This window comes from Artibeus jamaicensis, unplaced genomic scaffold (assembly GCF_021234435.1).
Source record: "Artibeus jamaicensis isolate MK-2021 breed Jamaican fruit bat unplaced genomic scaffold, CSHL_Jam_final contig_1132, whole genome shotgun sequence".
NCBI classification, from domain to species: domain Eukaryota; kingdom Metazoa; phylum Chordata; class Mammalia; order Chiroptera; family Phyllostomidae; genus Artibeus; species Artibeus jamaicensis.
In genome coordinates this window covers 774875-795090 of record NW_026521221.1, presented here as the reverse complement: position 1 = coordinate 795090, position 20216 = coordinate 774875, and the positions used below count along the sequence as shown (strand labels likewise).

General features: G+C 46.5%; 1 protein-coding gene across 1 annotated transcript in view; it reads left to right on the top strand.

The window, feature by feature from the left end:
• Positions 1-20216, top strand: part of RYR3 (ryanodine receptor 3) — a 514231-nt gene that overhangs the window by 325899 nt on the left and 168116 nt on the right. Inside the window, exons 28-34 of the mRNA XM_053665407.1 lie at positions 7296-7504; positions 9062-9237; positions 10126-10162; positions 11675-11838; positions 12980-13145; positions 18130-18216; positions 18523-18749. Coding sequence (XP_053521382.1) covers positions 7296-7504; positions 9062-9237; positions 10126-10162; positions 11675-11838; positions 12980-13145; positions 18130-18216; positions 18523-18749 — 1066 coding nt within the window. The remainder of the gene's footprint in view (positions 1-7295; positions 7505-9061; positions 9238-10125; positions 10163-11674; positions 11839-12979; positions 13146-18129; positions 18217-18522; positions 18750-20216) is intronic.

Below are 20216 nucleotides of genomic sequence, written 5' to 3'. Positions count from 1 at the left end.
GGCAGCACTTTAAAAACACAAAGGAGCAATTGGTGCTTCTTATTTCCTGTCCGAAGAACTACGTTATGTACAAAGTTTGTTGGTACAAAGGAGCACTGGACTTCAAGTCAGCTGCCTCGCTCCTGACAAGCTCTGTGGCTCCCAGAGAGTCTTGGCTTGTCTTCTATGAGCTTCATTTTTTCCATCTACAATAGACCAGAGAATAAGAGGGTAGACTACAAAGTTCCAACCTCCTTGCCAGATAAAAAAATTTCTACAGCAATGACTACTATGTGCTGTGCACACAGCATTGGATGGAGTTTTGTCACTCTGCTGCTTCATTACAGACGAGGAGGCGGCGGTGAGGTTGAGGGGAAAGAGGCTGCTCCAGTGGGGAGACCTCCAGTGGGCTCTCCTGCTGCCTCTGCCCAGCCCCCACCTGTGACATCTTGGGTCCACTTGATTTAATATCTTCCTATCTCATCCCCACTCCTCTAAAATGATTATTGCTCCTTGATAGCTCTAAATCTCTGGGACTTCACAAAAAAGAAACTGTCCCCACTGAGAAAGCTAAAAAAAGATAAAACTGCACAGGCAAGAGCAGCAGAAATACATGAAACTGTAGGTATAGTATGAAAGTGAGTTATAAAGCTAAAGATACTCTGTAAGTAAGAAATATTAAGAAATAATCTAAATATTTCTTACTTACAGAGTATCTTTAGCTTTATAACTCACTTTCATACTTTTTACAGATACCTATTATCTGCACCACTCCTATCCAGCTGTTCCATAAAAGAGCTTTAAAGATTTGTCTGGGAGCCACCTATCTGGGCAAATAGAAAGATGGCGAGTCAAGGGATTTTCCTAGAAAGACAGGACGGCTAAAGCAAATGGGGTCCTATTTTAATGCCTTCTGCAAAGTTTAAAAGGCAGAGTTCTAGAGAAAGAATCTTATTTGTGGATACAGGTGGGGAGGACATTGCCATCAGAAAGAAAGGCTGATGCCCTGGGTCAGAGATGAAGGAGGGAAATGTGTAGGTGGACCTGAGGGCAGTGCAGGCGGCCTCTCCTGGCACTGCTCTTAGGACACAGATGTTTCACCAGCACCCTCCACGGGCAGCGCTCTCTTCTTCAGGCCATGAAGAAAATGAAGCACTAAACGATTCAGGCTCATCCCCAAGGAAGAGAGCACCCGGGGTGGAAGGGGTCCGTAGTTCTTCCTGGCTCTCCTGTGTGTTAACTGGGTGGGGAGGGGTACCTATCTGTGAGGCTTGGACTCAACATAAGGGAGAAATAAGAATCTTGTCCATGGTGCAGAGTTAGGAAAACTTTGTAAAGTTCGAAGCCTTGCTGCTCAAAGTGCAGTTCACTTGTGTGGTTCAGGAGGCCCTGCCAGACCTACTGAATCAGAAACTGCCTTCAGACAAGAGACTCTGGTTTGTATGCATGTTAAAGCATGAGACGCAGTGGTCTACGATACACAGACCTGCAAGTGGTACCTTTATTAGAGAGTTCATTTTCTAGCTGTAAAAATAAATAAGATGAGCTCTTCTGGGGATGGAGTCCACAGGCACTCACAGTGGTCCAGTGTTTGACATTCCATCTGCTGGAGACTGTCCTGTGATACAGCGCTGAACTAAACTAGGCTGTCCCAATCCCCTGGTAGTAGAATTGTTTACCTTCATACCAAGAAGGCTGGGAAAACACCAAACCCTGCACATGGCGTGCGCCCAGGCTGACTTCACAGAGTGCATGCCATGAGACCTAATGTTCTACCAAGGTAGTCTAAAAGGAAAAACCGCGTCGGTAGGATCTGTGCTGAAGCCATGCATGCTGAATGTGTCCATGATAGGTTCCAGTGTGCTCGCTTATTGAGGAGCAGAAAATCGTTGTGAACTGTGCAAGGCACAAGCCCAGAGTCAGAAAGCTAAATTTTTTTAAATGAGGCTTTTTTGATGAATAAAAACAAAACAGATAAATAACATTAAAATATGAAAAAAATAATAATGCAAAGCCATTGGTTAGAAATGGCAGGTAACTAATACAGAATGAAAGTAAGAGACCAGGATTGGCACTGAATGTTAAATAAGGAGTCAGAGATGACTCCCCCTCGGGGGGTCGGCACTCCCCTCGGGACACAGCCAGGGGATTGCTGTGGAATTGGGAAACTGCAGGAAAGGGCCAGGCAGGTTGGAAGGTTCATGTGCGGAATGTATGGAAGATGAAGCTGAACATATAAGACAAGGTACAGATTACAGCCTCAGGTACCAGGACACAGTCTTTTCATTCAAGGTACTTTCATTGTCAAGTCTGAGCCAAGCGTGCTTGGACTTCCTTCCCTAAGGCATGGAGAGCTGTTGTAGGGTTTGGGCAGAGGAATGCTACAAAATAGAGGGATATTTTAGAATAACTCTGCTTTTAGAGATCATCTGTTAATAATGAAAGGAATACCTCACACACATTTTTGTGTACAGAGATGTGATTTGACCTTCAGAATAACAAAGTCTACTATGAGGAAGCTGTTTTATAATAGAATTGTACTGCATTATGTTAACACATTAAACTGTAGTATCATACTGAACATTAATAACACAGAGACAAGGTAATTGAAAGGCTCTTTCTGTCTGTGATGCCTCAGAACGAGTAATTAAAAGGGAGTCTGCATGCCGTTCTTTGATAACAATGGCTCAGAGCCCTGGAATAACCATGTACCGTCTCTCCGTTTGCTGTATAAAATGGAAAGGGGCAGCTGATCTTGCTCTGAGCTGTTAGGAAAAGCATCTGTTGAAAACAAAACATTTCATGCATTGTCGCCCCCATAAAGCAAAATCCCCTGTGCGGTTGTGTTCTGGTCACCAGTCCCCAGCCTTGATTCAGGCCATTATCCCAGTGGGTGTTGTGCTGTGGGAAGTTGTTAGTCCTTTGAGAGAAGGAATGGGAGCAGACATTAAAACTGATGGCTCTTTTTTCCTCTGGGTTTTTTATGAGTTGTTCTCTCCATCCTCTTCTGCATCGTAGATAATATGCGGTTACCTGCCTCATTCAGATTGTTCTAATCATTGTTCCTGACCCCGATCCTTGGCCTGGACCATTAAAGCTCTTAATGTTGTCACCTGTAAAGGTGTCTGGAAGCTCAGAAGCTTCCATGGTGAAACATTTGCAATTAGTCTTCTCTTTTATTCCGTTTAAAGGGACAGAAGATAAAATCCTGAACATTTTGCCAGACCTCAGAGTTGACGTCTGGAAGAGGTGTGAGTGCCAGTCTCCTGTCCTGCCTCTGTGCCAGGTGCTCCCCTGGAGGACCTCCTGCTCCTACTACAGCTCTGGTGCCTGCAGGGGCAGCTCCTCGGCTGTTCCTGCCATTAGCCTGTCGGAGTTTAACAGCTCCCCCAGCTCAGACGGCAGCACCTCCGTAGGCAGCAGATGAAACTTAACTTGCAGAAGAGTCGATGCCCTCTGCACACAAACACACTGGTACCAAAACTTGCCCCATCAGTCTTTCTGCTAATGGGCGGTATGCTTCAAAAAGCGGCTGTGGCAGGGGAAACATGCCTTTTGTTCCCTGTGTTTTCTGCGAGGCTTGTGACAAACTCAGCGCTATCCCTGAACCCCATCTTCATGAGGCTTAGTGGGAAATGAAAACTACAGGGTAAAACACATGCTGTGGGGTTAAGACACACAGAAACACCTCAGGAGTGGTCTGGGCAGTCATCTACCCACTTCTCTCCAAGATCTGTTTTTCCATTGCTGGTAGTGATTTGCTCTCTTGTCTTTCTTCAGTTTGAAATGGAATAAAAATGGATCCACAGTTTGGGTTTTCCAGAGAACTGGTTTCTTCCCAAGATCCTAAATTATAAAAAGATGACCTCCCGGCCATTCCCTTCCCAATCACAAAATCAGGATGAAACCCTGTGATACCAAGTGTATCAGAACCTGGGCTTATCTATAGGATTTAAGCGCATGTGTTCTTGCCGTTCCCTTTCCAGAGCAAGAAACTCCATGCACATCTTGGTTCAAGATAATGCTGTTTGCACATTTTCTTCTCAACCCTCTTCGAAGAGGAAGGGGATATTTCCATCCCCCTTTAGTTTTTCATCTTCCTTCTCCAGTCTCACTTGCAGCTGTGGGTTAATTGGGTCATGTGTGAAGCGCCTATGAGAGTCAGGCCTCACCACATCCTGAACATCCTGCCAGGGACCTCACCTGCCATGAGGCCTCACCAGATGGTCAACTCCAGGGAGCCATGTGCCCAGTTGTGACAGGCAGCCCTTTTCCTCTAAGCGACCTGGAGTCCTCAGCCCTAGGTCTTATGGTCATGGAACTCAGGCTGCCTGAGCTAGAGGCAGACTAGTCAACAATTGCATGACACTTAGGAAAACCACTAGGAAAGTGAAGGAAGAGTTAGTCACAAATCAAGTCACTGAGCATAAGAATTCTCGCCCCCCATTGCTTGCTCTGGGCTGCTCCTCAGGCTGCCCTCTTCATATTCTGGCTCTGCTGCTTCCTGGGTGACAGACCTCGAGCAAGTCATTCAGCCTGCTAAGTCCCAGTTGCCTCATCTGTAAAGTGGAAATAATAATGAGCCATATCTATAGAGCCCTAAGCCCAGTGCTTAGAATGTGCTTGATAAATATTAGCTATTGAGCTTTATCGTCATGGTTCCCCCTTACCCATCATGCAGAGTTATAAAGTTACATCAAGTGTTAGTGCCTCAAGTGAAGAATTTTTAGATATGGAAAATGATTAGCCAGAGCCTGTCCATGACGTGTAGAGCTGATTGAATGTATCCAGTTATCAAGTATTCTGCCCAGGAGAAAGTGCTGGTGCCTTATAAGGACTTACCTTTGTTCTCAGTCCTTTTTAGGTTTTCTCTTTTCTGACTTAAGGTTTGGATTTAGTTTCTTTGCTGCTGCTTTATGGAGCTGTCCCAGCTGTGCCCATGTAGCCCCCAGGAGGTCCCTACTCTTTCCCTCCCATGGCGTTCACCTCCATGGCTCCGTTGCCTCACCTGTTCTCGTGCAACACTGTGCTCTCCCCTGTGAAGAGGGCTTCTGCCCTGTAGCAACTGCACTTGCCTCTGTAACGAGTGTAGACCGCAGGGCTGGCACATAACTGCTGTTTAATCTGGGGCATCATCCCCTGTAATATTCGCCCCCTCTCTTGCAGACTGACTGGCAGCTGGGTTATGAGTCAGAGGCTATGGGATCTTATCCCATTTTATCATGTGCCCTTCTATGACCTTGGTCAAGTCTGTTAGTTCCTCATGTCTCCAGGTTCATCCCCAGTGGAGGGCTGTGTCTTCCGCTGATAGCTTAGGAATGATGAGTTCCTTAGGAAACAAGGCTCCGTGCTCATACGACCTTTTCTCCTTTCAGCACGTGTCTTACATTGTTAGTGTGACTGTTATTCACAGGAAGTTATTCATTTGACCTGGGTTATTCAGAAGTCCTCATCCATGCTTCTTTCAACTCGGGCTTTTACACCTGTTGTTTGTCCCACCATTCAAGTTAACAGACAAGAGAGGAGAAGAGAGCATTTCTGAAGACGTCCTATCACTTCTCACATCTGGCTGAAACACTTTGGGATCGTGGCCCCAAGAAAGATGATTGTGGTGGTAGTTTTCTGGTTGCTCCCCCACTGCCCCACATCAAAGACCAAAACACTGTCTTGGGAGGAGGGATCTTTATAGCACAACACTCACTCTTAACGTATTTTATTTGTCATTTCTATATCTGCGAGCTCTGTGGACAGCTTCCTCTCCTTCCTTCACTTCTTATAGCACATAATAGCCCTCTGTCCCAGTGACAATTGAAGAAATTTGCTAACAAGCAACCCTTATTTCACACTGGAGTCAGATTTCCAAAGGTCTCTTATTCATAAAAATCTCTATCCGTAGAAAGGAGACAGTTCCACCTATCAGATTTCCTCATGTGAAAATACCAGAAGCACAGCAGTGCTCAGGAAGTTGAATGGTTGCTTGTCTGATTGACCTGTGCACCCACCTTCCTGAGGGCCATGGCCATGGTCATCTGTCTACTCCCAGTCCTTGGTGGCCCTGAGAGGAGAATCTCAACATAGATATCACTCTTATTCTGCTAGGATTGCATTAAAGCTGTATTCAGAAATTATATTAAACAGTATTACTGTAAATAGTGTCCTTAATGACTGCATCATTTCTGAAAGCAAGCAGCTTAGCTTGTGAGGGATTTACTTTCCACTTCCTTTGCTTCTTTACATACAACCTTTGTGCCTTAGGTAACAGTACAGAAGCACTCATGGTAGAAGGGGCACGTTTTAGCCCTGGTCTCTATGATCAAAATGGTCCTCCTCTTACTGTGGAATGCAAGTTACCAAAATCGGCTTTTAAATGTCCCCCTAAATAAACATCCCTGTACTAGAAGTGACACCAGTTTCCTTTCGGGGGCTCCACCCCCTGGTTTAGCTACCAGCCTCGGAGCCTGCCTCCCGCTCCGAGCACTCTCTGCCGCCTGCCTCCCACATCCTCCCCAATCCGGGATAATTAGTGCTTTCCCAGAGCTGCTGATTTGTTGGTCCACAATGGCGATGTATAAATAGCCCACAGAGAAGAATACTGAACAATTAGGACTTCTGCCTTGGTCTGTTCTGCAGGCAGTGTTTTTGTAACGTGCTGCGAGCTTGGAGAGACAGGAACTGTCGGAGGGAAGAGAGTTTTCTACAGCTTCTGCTCAAATCTCTTGCCTTCCTGCCCGGTTAGGGACCATCACCATAGGCTAGGAGGATGCGGGTTTATAAACTGTGTTTCGTGAACAAGCAGAGCCATAGTGTTAGCATTGAAAACTTCTCAGAATCACACTGCTAAAATGGGAAGAACCATTAGAGGTCTTACTTCCCTGGAAATATGCTGAGCCCTAGAAAAGTCGGGCATTGGCACCAAGTCACTCTTCAGCTTTCTTGTGCTGTCGTTTGGGGCAGTTAAAATCCCCAGGCCTGATAGCAATTTTAGCTAAAACACAGATAGAGAAAGAATTCTACTTTTTCTCTTACTGGTTTCACTTTTACAGCTTGTGTTTATTTACTGTTTAAGAATAATCTTGGCTGGATGACTGTTTGTCCCCCAAATTATTTCAAACCAAACTACTTCCCCACTCACCAAGGGCAGCCATAATCTCCATGTGCCTTGTGTTGTTGAGCTTACATGCCAGGAAGAAACACAGCATGGCGTCCCATCTTTGTGACTGGGACCCAGTGCCGTTAGGAAGCACATATTCGGCTTCCTCGCAGCTTCCTGGGGCAGTACTGCAGGCTCAGGCAGGGCTCTCTTGCCCATCCTACAGGCTTTGTGCCCATCTGCTCCCTGGGACTGTCTCAGATTGGCCGCATGAACCTCGGGATGGATGCCAGTACCTTCAAGTTTTATACCATGTGCGGCCTCCAAGAGGGCTTTGAGCCTTTTGCTGTCAACATGAACCGAGATGTTGCAATGTGGTTCAGCAAGCGCCTCCCGACATTTGTCAACGTGCCAAAGGATCATCCACACATAGAGGTAATGTTACACATCGTGGGCGGCCCTGGCAGGGCAGGTGGGCCAAGGCACTAAGCCCTTGCTAATGCTCTGGTCACAGGGCAGCTGCTTACCTAAGTCTGTGTCCTGGCTGCCTACCAGCCCTCTCCTGGCTGGTCCTCAGAGCTACAGTTGCAGACGCCTTTATTGGGGCAGCTCAGTGGCATCTTACAAACGGTGGCCACTTTGCAGATCAGTCTCCAAGCTTTTGGGCCGCTCTGTTTTCTCCAGACATTCCTATACTGCTGTTGTCATAGCAATATAGTATTCAGAGACCTTAATGCCATTTTCTTAAAAATGTTCAGTACCTATATTTAAGATTTCCTGGACATGATTCTTCTATGCTCATAAACTGGCATCTTTTAGGCCCTATTTAATTTCTACAGAACCATTTCCAGCATCTTAAGCTATAGCATAGTAGTTGTTTATGATGCTCTCATCTGGTAGGGAGAGCTGAGTGGAGCCAAAGATTTGGCTCCCCTGGTTTGAATTTTGATTCCACATCTACTTGCCTACCATGGTTTTTTTCAGAAGATGGTGGGTGGGGCACTGGTGGGAAGTCAGATCAGCTCCACTGAGGCATTAGACTCAGTGGTTTGCTTCTACCAGCCTGTAAGTTCCCTTAACTCACCTTACAATCTAAATTCAGCAAGCACCAGCTCTTAATGCCCCACTTTTCCCCACAGTCTTACACAGTGTAGAATTTTATTTCTCAGATTCCTACCCAACCGTCACTTTAGGAAGCTGACAAACAAGCTGATGGATGCTAGAGACCCTCCACTAAGAAAAAAATCTGCAAACGACACAAAAATACTTAAGCATACTCATGGTCCCCAGAATTAAACTAGTCTCTGGAATGCAGAGGGAAATGCTGGATCGTGAGGACTTGCTTATAAGTCCCATTTTACTGTCTCGTCCCTGCTCCCCACCCCACCCCCTGCACTCATACATTTTTTAAATCCAGTTTTGAGCTTTCCTCCTCCTCTTTTCCTGCAATGCTTGTTCTCCGGTGCTGGGAATTCCCCATATTGAGAGGGGCACTCAGGCTGTGGCTGTGGCAGAGATGGGAAATGCACCAACAGGAGACAAGACTCTCCAAGGGAGCTGTGATTTCTCTTCTTGAGATTTGGGCTTTCCATCACCCTCTCTCTCAGATAGTCTTAGGCCTGCTGGCAAGAGAAGTCTTTGGGAAGATTTTCTTTAGCCACTTTCCCCCTAACCTGAAAGGTCAGCCTCAGTGGACACCATGGCGCATTATCCAGATACTGCGCCCCTGCCTTGCACCTGTTCTCCACCCTTAACCTTGCAGAAAACCCAGTGGGAGTGTTTTTAAATCTCTAATTTCTCCAGCCAGAAGAAGATCCACTATTTTCTATAGGGAAGGGTACAAGTCACATTGAGAGTAATGGTACGGTCATCACTGGTGACAACTTTCAGTTTGCAGAGAGCATTGACATGTGTTACAGCAATGAGAGAAGGAGGGACAGGGTTGAGTCACACTCTTGGGTGTGTCTGGTAAAGGACCTGTGGTGTTTGTAGGTTGTGAGGATTGACAGCACCATGGACAGCCCCCCGTGCCTCAAGGTGACACACAAGACGTTTGGCACCCAGAATAGCAACGCCAGCATGATCTACTGCCGCCTGAGCATGCCCGTGGAGTGCCACTCCTCCTTCAGCCACAGCCCCTGTCTGGACGGTGATGCTTTCCAGAAAAGGTGAGGGCGAGACCTCCAACTCTCTTGGAGGTGCTCATTGTGTCTGTTATGAAATTGGCTTTCTGTCTGTCTGTTTCTTACTCTACCTCAGCACAACTAGACCTCCATGGGGAGGGGTCTCTCTGCTTTCAGTCAGATAAAAGAGGGCTTGTGCATGTAACCATGGGCATACAAGTGCATGTATGTGCACACACATGCAATGCAGAATTAAGAGACTAATTAAGCTACACAGGGTCATATATAGTGGAAAAGTTTCTGCTCTTCTTAAGCCCCCTGAGTCCCTGGCCACCTTGCAACCTAAAGGACTCTGTTTTCAGAGTAAAATGAGAGGGTGCAATGGCTGTTGCCTTTGTGTGAAGTTAGAAGTGTCTGGAGGAAAATGCTGCTGCCTTTGTGTAACTGTGGCCAATGTCCAACCCAGAGGCTGGTGACTCGTGAGTAATGTGACTTCTTCCTTCCTGATAAGGAAGATATTTCTTACTGTGTTTCTTTGGTCTACTGTCTATTTTTAATTGTCGATGTGTGTCTGCCTGTTTGAAGCTGTCTCATCCAGGTTTCCTCTAGAATTTCACTATCTACCAAGCTTTAAACAGGCACAGCTACTCAAGAGAACAGAATGTATTCAGACCTATCCCTAATAACGTATTAGAGTCTTTTCAATATTCCCACCCCCAGCCCCTGGGCCGAGGGACAAGAGTTGGAAGCCACAGCCATGGCCGGTGGTAACAGGTTACAAATGAACAAGCCCAAGACCAGTCGGGAGCACTCATGTATAGAAAATAGCTTCCTAAACTAGCCTTCGTCATTAAAGGTAGATCAATTGCCTGTCAGCATCGTGGAATTCTCTCTACAGCTGAATAACTAAAACATGGATTATCTTCCCTCCAGGAAGCAGATGCAAGAAATACTCTCTCAAACAACAACAGTAAGTAAATGTGCTCAATTATGGTTTTAATTATTTGAGTCTTTGCTGTGCCTGGTAATATGCCCCATACAGCAAAGATCTGTCTAGAGATCCCCTGTAATTGCCAATTACTCTGTCTTTTAATATTCATCTTGATGCTTCCAAAGCACATCTATGGCATTGCTCAGATGGGGGAACAAGAGACAGTTACTGACTGCACAGGGGAAGCTCTACCTGGAGCATCTAATTGGGCATCATTGTGTACGTGTTGCCCATTTGTCACCAGGCACCCAGCACTGCTGTCTAATAGAAATGAATATCAGTTGGGGGGGTGGGTCTTACTTTAATCCTTTTGTTTGCTCTTTTGTGTAAACTCCTATGAATCAATTCGCCCATCTCTCAGCAGTGCCAGGAGTAATGTTGAAAGCGATCAAATGAGAAGGAGCCGAGGAACCAGCCCAGAAAATGGAGGCTGCTTTTGGTCTCTTTTCTATAACTAAACAGTAGTTAGAAAGCAGGCCTTCCTCACTTCTCTCTTTCTCTCACTCTCATTTTCTTTTAGCACCTGACCCCCAAAAAATGTTTTCTGGAAGAAATGCATATCATCCCTTACCCTACAGTCTCAAGCTCACAGGTCAACTGCCATCAGGAGTAGGATTCTTGCTGCCGTGGTCACAGACGTAGAATGTGCAGGGAACTGTGCCAGGCGCATTGCATCGCCTTCCCACTCAATTCGCACAGCAGCCCTGGGGGATGGACACTGTTATGTACCTTGAGACACAGAGTACACCAATGACCAGTCCAAGGTCATGTGATTAATAGCTGCCACTGCTAAGATTCAAGCCCAGGTTCAATAGGCTGACCCTTTTATCTTCTTGTTAAAAGATGTGACAGAGAACAAATGGAGGTAACTTCATTGAGAATAAATGTGCTTTGTTTCATAAAGAACATGATGAAGCAGTCACCTTAAAGCTTTCATTATGCCTGTAACATAGAGATACACTTCACAAATTGTTATGGCATCCACCAAGCACTGCTGTAATTCTCCACATTGTGTCAGTGAGCCTAATGACAACAATGGGAGCTTTTTTCACAGCATCTTTTTTTCAAGATTTTCAAAAGATATCCCAGACTTCCCTGTAGAAGTGGGACCTGTAGCAGGGGTTCTATAAGTCTCAGCTGTTCCGCCTCTCAGGGCAAACATGGTTAGGCCAGAGAGGGTTAGGGTTCTGTGCTGGCCGTTCGGAGTAGCTGCCACTTATTTCCTCAGCAGCATGTCCTGAGTAGAGGGTGGTAGATGACGTATTCAATTCTCTAGTTGCCAAAGCACGACAGAAAACAGAAAAATAAGGAAGCCGAACTCTCCAGTCAGCCCTTCCTCTAATTCTAGAATGCAGTGCAGTACACCTCTAGAACCATGTGCACTTTTTAAGGAAAAAAAAAGGGCCAAGGGTGCTACTGCTTTTTTTCTGCCTCTTGAGCACAGTCTGCCCCTAACTGGGGGCCACTCACTCGCCTGTGTTCACTCCCCAGCAGTGCTACTACGCAATCCGCATCTTTGCCGGACAGGACCCCTCCTGCGTCTGGGTTGGATGGGTGACTCCGGACTATCACTTATACAGTGAAATGTTTGACCTGAATAAAAACTGTACAGTGACTGTTACTCTCGGGGATGAAAGAGGCCGGGTCCATGAAAGGTAAGGGGGCTCCTCACCCCTCCCTGCAGCAGTCTCTTTCCCTCTAACCCCCACCCCCCAGAAGAAGGAAACATCCAGCATCTATCAATGTTAAAAAGGGGAAATGCAGCACAGGCTAAAAATTCTTAAGTAAAAGGGTGGGTGTGGGTACTATGGTGGGGGGAGATATGTTATTAGGGAAAACAGTAGGTAGTTTCATCATGTATCTAAAACATGACCCAAGGATGGGAAATGCAAATGGACAGTTGAGAGCTCTGGGCTCCATTTCAGACTCTTCTCCGTGATTTCTGGGCAAACCCCTACTTCTGCCACATCAGAACAACAAGGCAGAGAAGAATCCCGAGGTGCCTGAGAGAACTCACTTCAGAAGAAATAAAACGATGTGCCACATCACATCTCAGCTGATCAAGTCAGGATTCCTCGTCCCAAGAGTCTGTCGTGATTGAAAGCACCAAAAACACAAAAGAGATATTGCAAATTCATCCATAGCAACCACTGGATAGAAATTAGGGATCTTCAGGAAAACACATTTAGGCACAGCCAATCCACTGGCACTGCCACCAGAGGAAATCCTTGACCGGTTATGGCCCAGAGGGGACCCAGGAGACGTGTCTTGTTTCCACCTGAGACCAACTTGATCTATTTTTCAAGTCTTCCTAGGCCCAGGCCTGACATCCCAAGGAATGTAGCCCTGAGTCTCCAAATGTCTTTAATATTTTTATTTTTATTTATTTATTTTTGTGCCCTGACACTGGGCTGGGACTCCGAACACAGAATTTTGTTCCTGCCTCTTACACCAACTGCCTGTACCAGTCTGTCTGTGGGAGTCACCCAGCTTGTGCCTCCATTTCTATCTCTGCACCACGACCCCCACTCTCTGGCTCAGAACAGTGGACTGACATTGAGCTGGGGAGCAGTTCCCCAAATGTTAGGCTCTGTGGACCAAAGTAACCTGATAGATTATCACATCCCTAAACTGAGTGGTCTGTGCCTGAGGAAACTGGGTTGAAGCTGAATGAACTTATTTAGGGAAAAAGCGTTATTAGGGACAGACTAACAAACCACAGGGAGTTCATCCCTGAGTCCTGCTTGCAAACTGCCCCAGTCCCAACTCAGTGCCTTTTATCTTTTTGGCCCCTAGTGTAAAGCGCAGCAACTGCTACATGGTCTGGGGTGGGGACATCATAGCTACTTCCCAACGATCAAGTCGCAGCAACGTGGACCTGGAGATCGGCTGCCTCGTGGATCTGGCAATGGGCATGTTGTCTTTCTCAGCCAACGGGAGAGAACTTGGCACCTGTTACCAGGTAGGGACGGCTCCTGGGGCTGAGACAGCGACATCCCCATCTTACCTCCCCGTCCCTTATTCTCTCCATACTCAGTGCCCCCATCATGGCATGTGCAGGTGATGAGCCCGCATGTCCCACATGACATCTTGGGAAAAAGAAGAGCAGAGTGGCTTTATTTTGTCCAGAGATAAGAAAACATGGGGATGGGGGGGTGAATGTCATGTTTATTAGTTGCTCAGATATGCGGGCTACCTTTCTAGAAGACAAGAAGGTTTTTCTTTGTGATGGGCTCCAAGAGGTTGTTTATTCCCTAAATATTCCTTGTGTTACTTTTATGTTACTTGTACCATACAAGATGCAAAGTTGAGCTGAACAGAGATACTCCTTGCTTTAGAAACTTCTGTGATCAAATATAGACCCCTGTACAAACTGATTAATCCGCCAGGCAGTATTCCTTTTGAAAAAAAACTGAGTCTCGTTCCCTATGGATTCTTTACAGGAATCCTTTTAAAATGCATGTTTATAAATAATGTGTTTTATATTACATTGAATATGAACTCTGATAGAACTACTGAGGAAAACCATCAGTTGAATACATGTAGGTTTACTTGTCATTAAGCCCAAGAAGCCTGCAGCCAATAATATTATAATAACTGTATGGTACAGGCAGGTACTGGAAATATTGGGGGAACACTTTGTAAAGGATATTATCTGATCACTATGCTGTACAAAATCATATTGAATATAAACTGTAATTGAAAAATAAATTTTTGAAATAGACAAAGAGTAAAGATATGGACAAAAATAAAATTACAAGGTAATGGGGAAAAGGCACAAGAAGCCTGATTTCCTTTAAGCAGGGTTTTCATCCCCAGTGGCCCTGTGAGCTTGGAAATGCCACATATTATATTCTCTTTTTGAAGTTTCATGATGAACATTGACTTTGAGAAATACTTCAGAAAGAATCTTGTCTAATTAGGTATTTCTCATTCTATTTTACCAAGAAGAGCTCTTTTTTTTTTCCTTTCTTTAACATCTAGTAGTATTCTGTAAGCCTGAAGTTCTACAGAGCACAACTGGGAAATGCTAAGAGAAGGAGTCAAATTTCTGTTTTAAACCTTCCTGACATTCCAAGGGTAGAACAAAGAGTTTTGCGTGTGTGTGGGCAGAGAGTGTTATTCGACTTCAGAGCAGGAAGAGCTCACCTCCATCCAGAGTGGTCAGGAAAGGGTTTATTATGGAGACACCTTGATTTTGAAGCCCCCCAAAAAAATTCATTCTTGTGAGAGGAGAATGTACTAGGTTGAAAGAATGGCACAAGAAGCATTATGGAGATAGGAAAGCATAAGGTATTTCTGAAGAACAATGGACTAGTATGGGGCTTTATAGTTAGTGGGTAAGAAATTCATTTAGAAGGAGGAAGGTATTAGAAATGAGGGCCTCCTGAAGCAGCTGACCTAGGAGAGTGACACTCCATGTTTAAGAAAGCTCAGCTAACTATAGCTAGTAAAAAGCCTCCTCCTGCCATGTAAATGGATAAAGCCCTAGATTCCAGAGTCAGCCCAGGTTATAGATTCCAGCCTGAAAAGCCCCTTGGCAGCTGTTCTTCTGGTGTGTGGTTGAAGAGATGTCATCTGGAGACGAGAGAGAGAGAGTGGCTTCCCCAAATCTGAAGTGATTGGTGACTAAGAACAGATGGACCCGTCCTTTTGGGGGGTGTGGGGACATCCTGCTGGCATAGGGGCAGCTGCCTCCTCTCTGGTCCCTCCTACAGCACATGAGACTGTGCCCCCCACTCTGTTCCCGGAAGAAAGTAGAATTCATCAGTCCACACAGCAAGCTAGGTCCAGCAGTTGGGACCCAGTGAGGCTATTCTCTAGTACTTTCTTACGATTCCACCCTCCCCGCAAGCCCCTTGAGAAAAATGTGTACATACATTACATACTCTGTCCTTCAGAATCCATTAGCTTTTTCCCATTAACTTTTGAAATGAGTTTGACTATAGGTTCCTCCCTGAGCCGCAGAGAGCTCTAAAGCATCTAATAGCATTTAAGGCTAGTTGGGCTTCGGAGAATCCCTAAATAAATAAATAAATAACCCACAGCATTCAAAGCAGCAATGACTAACCTTCCTCAAGGAAGAGCCATGATGTTGAGATGTTGTAACAAAGAGCAAGACACTGGCCATTTTTAATCCCATCTTTTACACTAGTTCTGGGGTGACATCAGGATGGGTGTCACCCCAGAACTAGTGTGAGCTGTGTGCTGGCACCTCCCCATACCCCCGGGACTCCTGCCTCTACCTGACACACATGAATCCTGATTTCTCTCTCAGTGGTCCCAGTCCTGCCTCCCACCCTGAGGAATGCTGCTGTGAGTTGGGAGAGAGCCCAGGCTCTGCACCGGGGCCCTGGGGGGGCTCACTCCCAGCCAGCCCCCCTCGCACTGCAGGCGAGATGCTCACACGTCTGGCCATGCATCTGGTCCCCCTGGCAGTGGGATAATTGTTATTCTGAAGCTGTAGCCACTTTCATTTTTCAATTATCTTGAGAGGAGCAGGGCAGCAGTATTTATACACTGGTTTTCTATTTAGAAAGGACCAGTAACCAAAATAATGAGAGAAGGATTCTTTCGAACAGTATTTTTAGAGCTCCCTGTTAAAAACTGCTAGGCAATTTGAAAACCTTTTTCTGTCCCGCTTAATGTAATCATGGGAGAAATGAGAAATAAAATTTGTGTTCAAGAGCTACTATTCCTCGGTCACTGACACCCCAGCCATACCACTCTGAGAACTGAACCAGACTGACGACAGGAGTTAGCTTCCAGTTCAGGCCAGTTCCTATGCCCCGATCTTCATACATGATTGGAAATAGAATGCCTGTCACTGCAAGGGTGAAACAGATCAGCCAGCGGTGAAAGGTACCTTCCTTAAACATGTCAGTGGTACTCCAAGGCGATCCAAACCTGGGCTCGCTGTCCATTCCATTCAAATGTAAGTTCCTCATTTGAAGTGTAAGGCCCTTGAGGGCAGAGGCCATGCCTCATGTTCATTGTCAGGTCCCCCGTACATAAAACAGTACCTGGCAGCTAGTGAGTACTTGCTAAATATTTGTTGTCAAACTGTCCAACTGAGCTGGAAAGCCACTTTTGTTGTTTAATTGTTGCCTAATAAGTTACCACAAAATTAGCTTTCGACAGCGCACATTTACTATTTCATAGTTCTGTAGGTTTGACTATGTTTTCCACTTGGGTTCTTACAAGGCCAAAATCAAAGTGTCGGCAAGGCTGAGCTGGCTCTACCTGGAAGTTCTGGGAGGAATCCACTCCAAGTTTGTTTGCATTGTTGGCAGGGCCCATTCGTGGTTGTAGGCTGGGGTTCTGAGGTCCCTGTGTCCTTGCTGGCTGTTAGTCGGGACCACTGTCTTCTCCCAGAGGTGCCCACATTCCTTCTCACGTGGCCCCTTCCTTCTTCAAGGCCCCAAGGACATGTCAGGTTCTGGTCAAGCTTCCAGTCTCTCTGACTTAGCCTTCTACCTGGTTTTGAAGGGCTCATGTGACTAGATTAGTCCCACAAGGATAATCTCTCTATCTCCAGGTTAACTGGTTAGTAGCCTGCCTTGTCTCTGCAGAATCCCTCCTGCCATGTGACAAACACCATCACAGAAGTACCTGCAGGGGTCATGAGAGTCAGCTGGGAGTCTGCTTGCCACACCCCCAGTTGTCACTTTTATCTTCTGTACATCCATCACAAACCCACGCTGTGGTACGGTCTTAGTTCAGTAGCTGAAGAAAATATCCATTGTTCTTCATGGTAGCAGCTTACTCTGCAGGGTAGAAATCAACCTGCCCCAGGGCATGCTGAAGCTTTTCAGAGAACTTTCTTTCTGCAGAGGGTGTGAGGATGGCCCTGGGATTTGGCTGTGTGGTTTATGAAGTTTGCAGGGATCAGTTTGCAAGGTGGCACCCACAACACCCACTATTCCCTAACTGGGTCTGTTGGAAGAGCTATAAAATGTCCTAATGTTTGAATTTTCTTAAAGGCAAAAAATTTCAGTAGGTGGAATTAAGAATTCCATTTCTTCCTCCAGGGTCTGATCAAATCGAGCAAATGCTCAGTGGAGCCCCAACATCATAAATGAGTCCATGTGCCTCACCTAAGTGGCGACTAAACGACAGTCAGTGAATCCATGTCATTTAATGCAGGAACTGCAATCACAGGGAGAAGTCCAGAAGGGCCAAGTGGAAGGAGGGTTTGGAGAGAGGAGGCAGCTCTGGAGGCAGCCCCTTCCCCTTATTCCAGGGCAGCTCCTCGGAACCCTGCCTGCAAAGCAGCAGTTCTTAAGTGAGGGTGCTTTTCTCATCAAGAGACATTTGGCGGTCTCAGAAGGCACTTCCGGTTACCGTGACTGTGGAGGGGTGGGAGTGCCACTGACATCTAGTCAGCAGACGCCAGGGACACCGAAAATACCCTACAGTGGGTAAGACAGTCCCGGCATCAAAGACTTTCCCAGCCCAAACTGTCAGTCGTCCCAAGGTTGAGAAACCTGCTGTAAGAGCCTCCCTGGGCTGATGGACCGATGTCTGTTTGCCCTCAGAAAGTGCCATAGTCCTTCCCTGGGCAGGTGTCTCTGTGCTCTGTGATGAGCCACAACATCTAACTGTTCAGTGACCAAGAGCAGGCATTGCCTTTGGTAGCACATTAGTAGCCTTGTGACCATCCTCCTGAGCACTGAAAAAAGCTGTTGGAGAGAGAAAATGAAAGGACGTGAGATTGTTCAGCCTAAGTAGAAAGAGTCAGAGAGTGTTTAAAATAGGAAGCAGAGACAATAATTACCAATAGGCACCAGCTCTCTGAGAATTTCTGAGCCAGGGCCAAATGACCAGGCAGTGAACTCTCTTCTTCCAGCTGAAGTTAGAATGTGGCGGTAGTTAAAACACCCAGTGACTTAGCCATCCATGATTCGATAGTTCCGCACTAACCTCTCCATTGTTTTGGTTTCCAGGTGGAGCCCAACACCAAAGTGTTTCCAGCGGTCTTCCTGCAGCCCACAAGCACTTCTCTGTTTCAGTTTGAACTTGGAAAGCTGAAGGTAATTATCTGTCCCCTCATCGAATGGCTGTGACAAGAGAAGGCACATTGACCCCGAGGCCTCTGTCAGTTCTTGCTTCTCATACTCCCTTCTCATTCTCTCCTTCTCCCACTTCTATTGGGCGCTGAAAGAATTAAAGCCCAAGTAACCCATTACCTGGGTCTCAACTAATGCTGGTAAAGCCCTTAGCTGGGTATGTTAGTTTCTCTTTAATTTATGCACACCCTGCTGGTGACTGTGGGCCAGCCACTGAGAATCTCTGTTGCACGTGTGTTCTCCTCTCCAATGCCTCTCCACCTCGCCCAGAATGCGATGCCCTTGTCAGCAGCCATATTTAAGAGTGAAGAGAAGAACCCTGTCCCTCAGTGTCCGCCTCGGCTAGATGTGCAAACCATCCAGCCCGTGCTCTGGAGCCGCATGCCCAGCAGCTTCCTGAAGGTGGAGACGGAGCGGGTGAGCGAGCGCCACGGATGGGTGGTGCAGTGCTTGGAGCCCCTGCAGATGATGGCGCTCCACATCCCGGAAGAGAACAGGTAGTGGAGGGTCCCGCCGAGGATGGGGCAGGCCTGGGAGGTGGTGAGGCAGGGCCCAGCCAGCCCTGAAGGGGAGGAGGAGCACCCTCATCGGCCCAGGGCCCCGCTCAGTCCCAAAATGACTTTCGATCTCCCCAAGGCCTCAGTTTCTCTTCTTTCCCTTATCAGCTTTTGTGATTCACTCAGAAATAGGATATTCACTATGCTGTGCCCACCACGGGGACTTCACTGTAGCTCCTAGTGCCTGCATTCAGGGACATTTCCATGCACTTAATTAAAACTCTTAGTATGACCCTGATATATATGTTTATTGATGGCAAGGAGAAGGAGAATTAGGTATGCCTAGCTTGCTTAGAAAATGAAAAATCAGACTCCCGGCCTCTTCTCATTATGAGGAGCTCTTGGATGATGGCAGGGGTTCCATCCCAGCACTGTCACTTTCTAGTTGTGTGGCCTCCATTTAATTACTCACACCCTCCAGGCCTCAGTCTCCTCAGGATACAGTGAGATAAATGTCCACCCAAAGGAGGGCTGGGATGTAAAGAGATATAGTATAGTTTCTGCGCATAGTAAGAAATAAGTTGTATTTTGTGTAATATTATTAGCCCTTGATCTCTTGGACTAAAACATAAATGAACTAATAGAGAAGGTAGAGGTATTTGACACCCGCCTAGCTGCCAGCTGGGTGTTCCATTGGGTCATGGGCAGCCGCAGGACAGGTTAGTGTGGGGAAGGAGCAGAAAAAACCAGCAGTCCGCTCATGTATGCCTATTGTGAAGGATCCTCAGATCCATAGTGAGGAGCAAAACAAAGTAGAAAATCTAGGCAAAGATCAGAGCCTATGCCCTGGACACTCACAAATGAGGGAACAACATATAGGCAAACACACCTCTAAAGTGGAGAAGGAGAAAGTGAACTATTGTGGCAGCTCATCTCCCGCTGGACAGTGTCTCCCCTCTGGACAAGAGTGCAGTAGGTTTGTTTCCAAGGGAGGAAAGCCCCTTGGATGACGGCAGATTGGAAAGTATACAGATGATGTAGATGGTGGATCGATGGAGGGCTCAGGCTGCATCTTCTGAGAGGCCTCTTCTGTCAGGAACCTGGGGATCCCATTGAGCCTACGAGTAGGAGGACCAGGTCATCTCTGACTTGTACCTGAGTGTTTTTCAATGTTGGTATTTGGGGTGTTTTCCCTAATAAGGAAGTGTTTAATATTTGGTAAGCAGGTGTCCTTTCTAAGTCATACAGACTCTGGAGACCCTTGTAATTAGAAATGGTGGATTATCAGGAATGGGGTGTGGACCAGAACTGGGAGATGGATGATAACCTGTAAGAGAAAGTGTGGCAGCGATGCCTTCATCCTTCTACCTGCTCTGCCGTCCTCGGGTTGGGTGAAGTCCCTGGGGATTCAGAGACCAAGAACTCTGCAGTATTCTGGCACACTGTTCTCCCTGCGGAGTGGTTGAT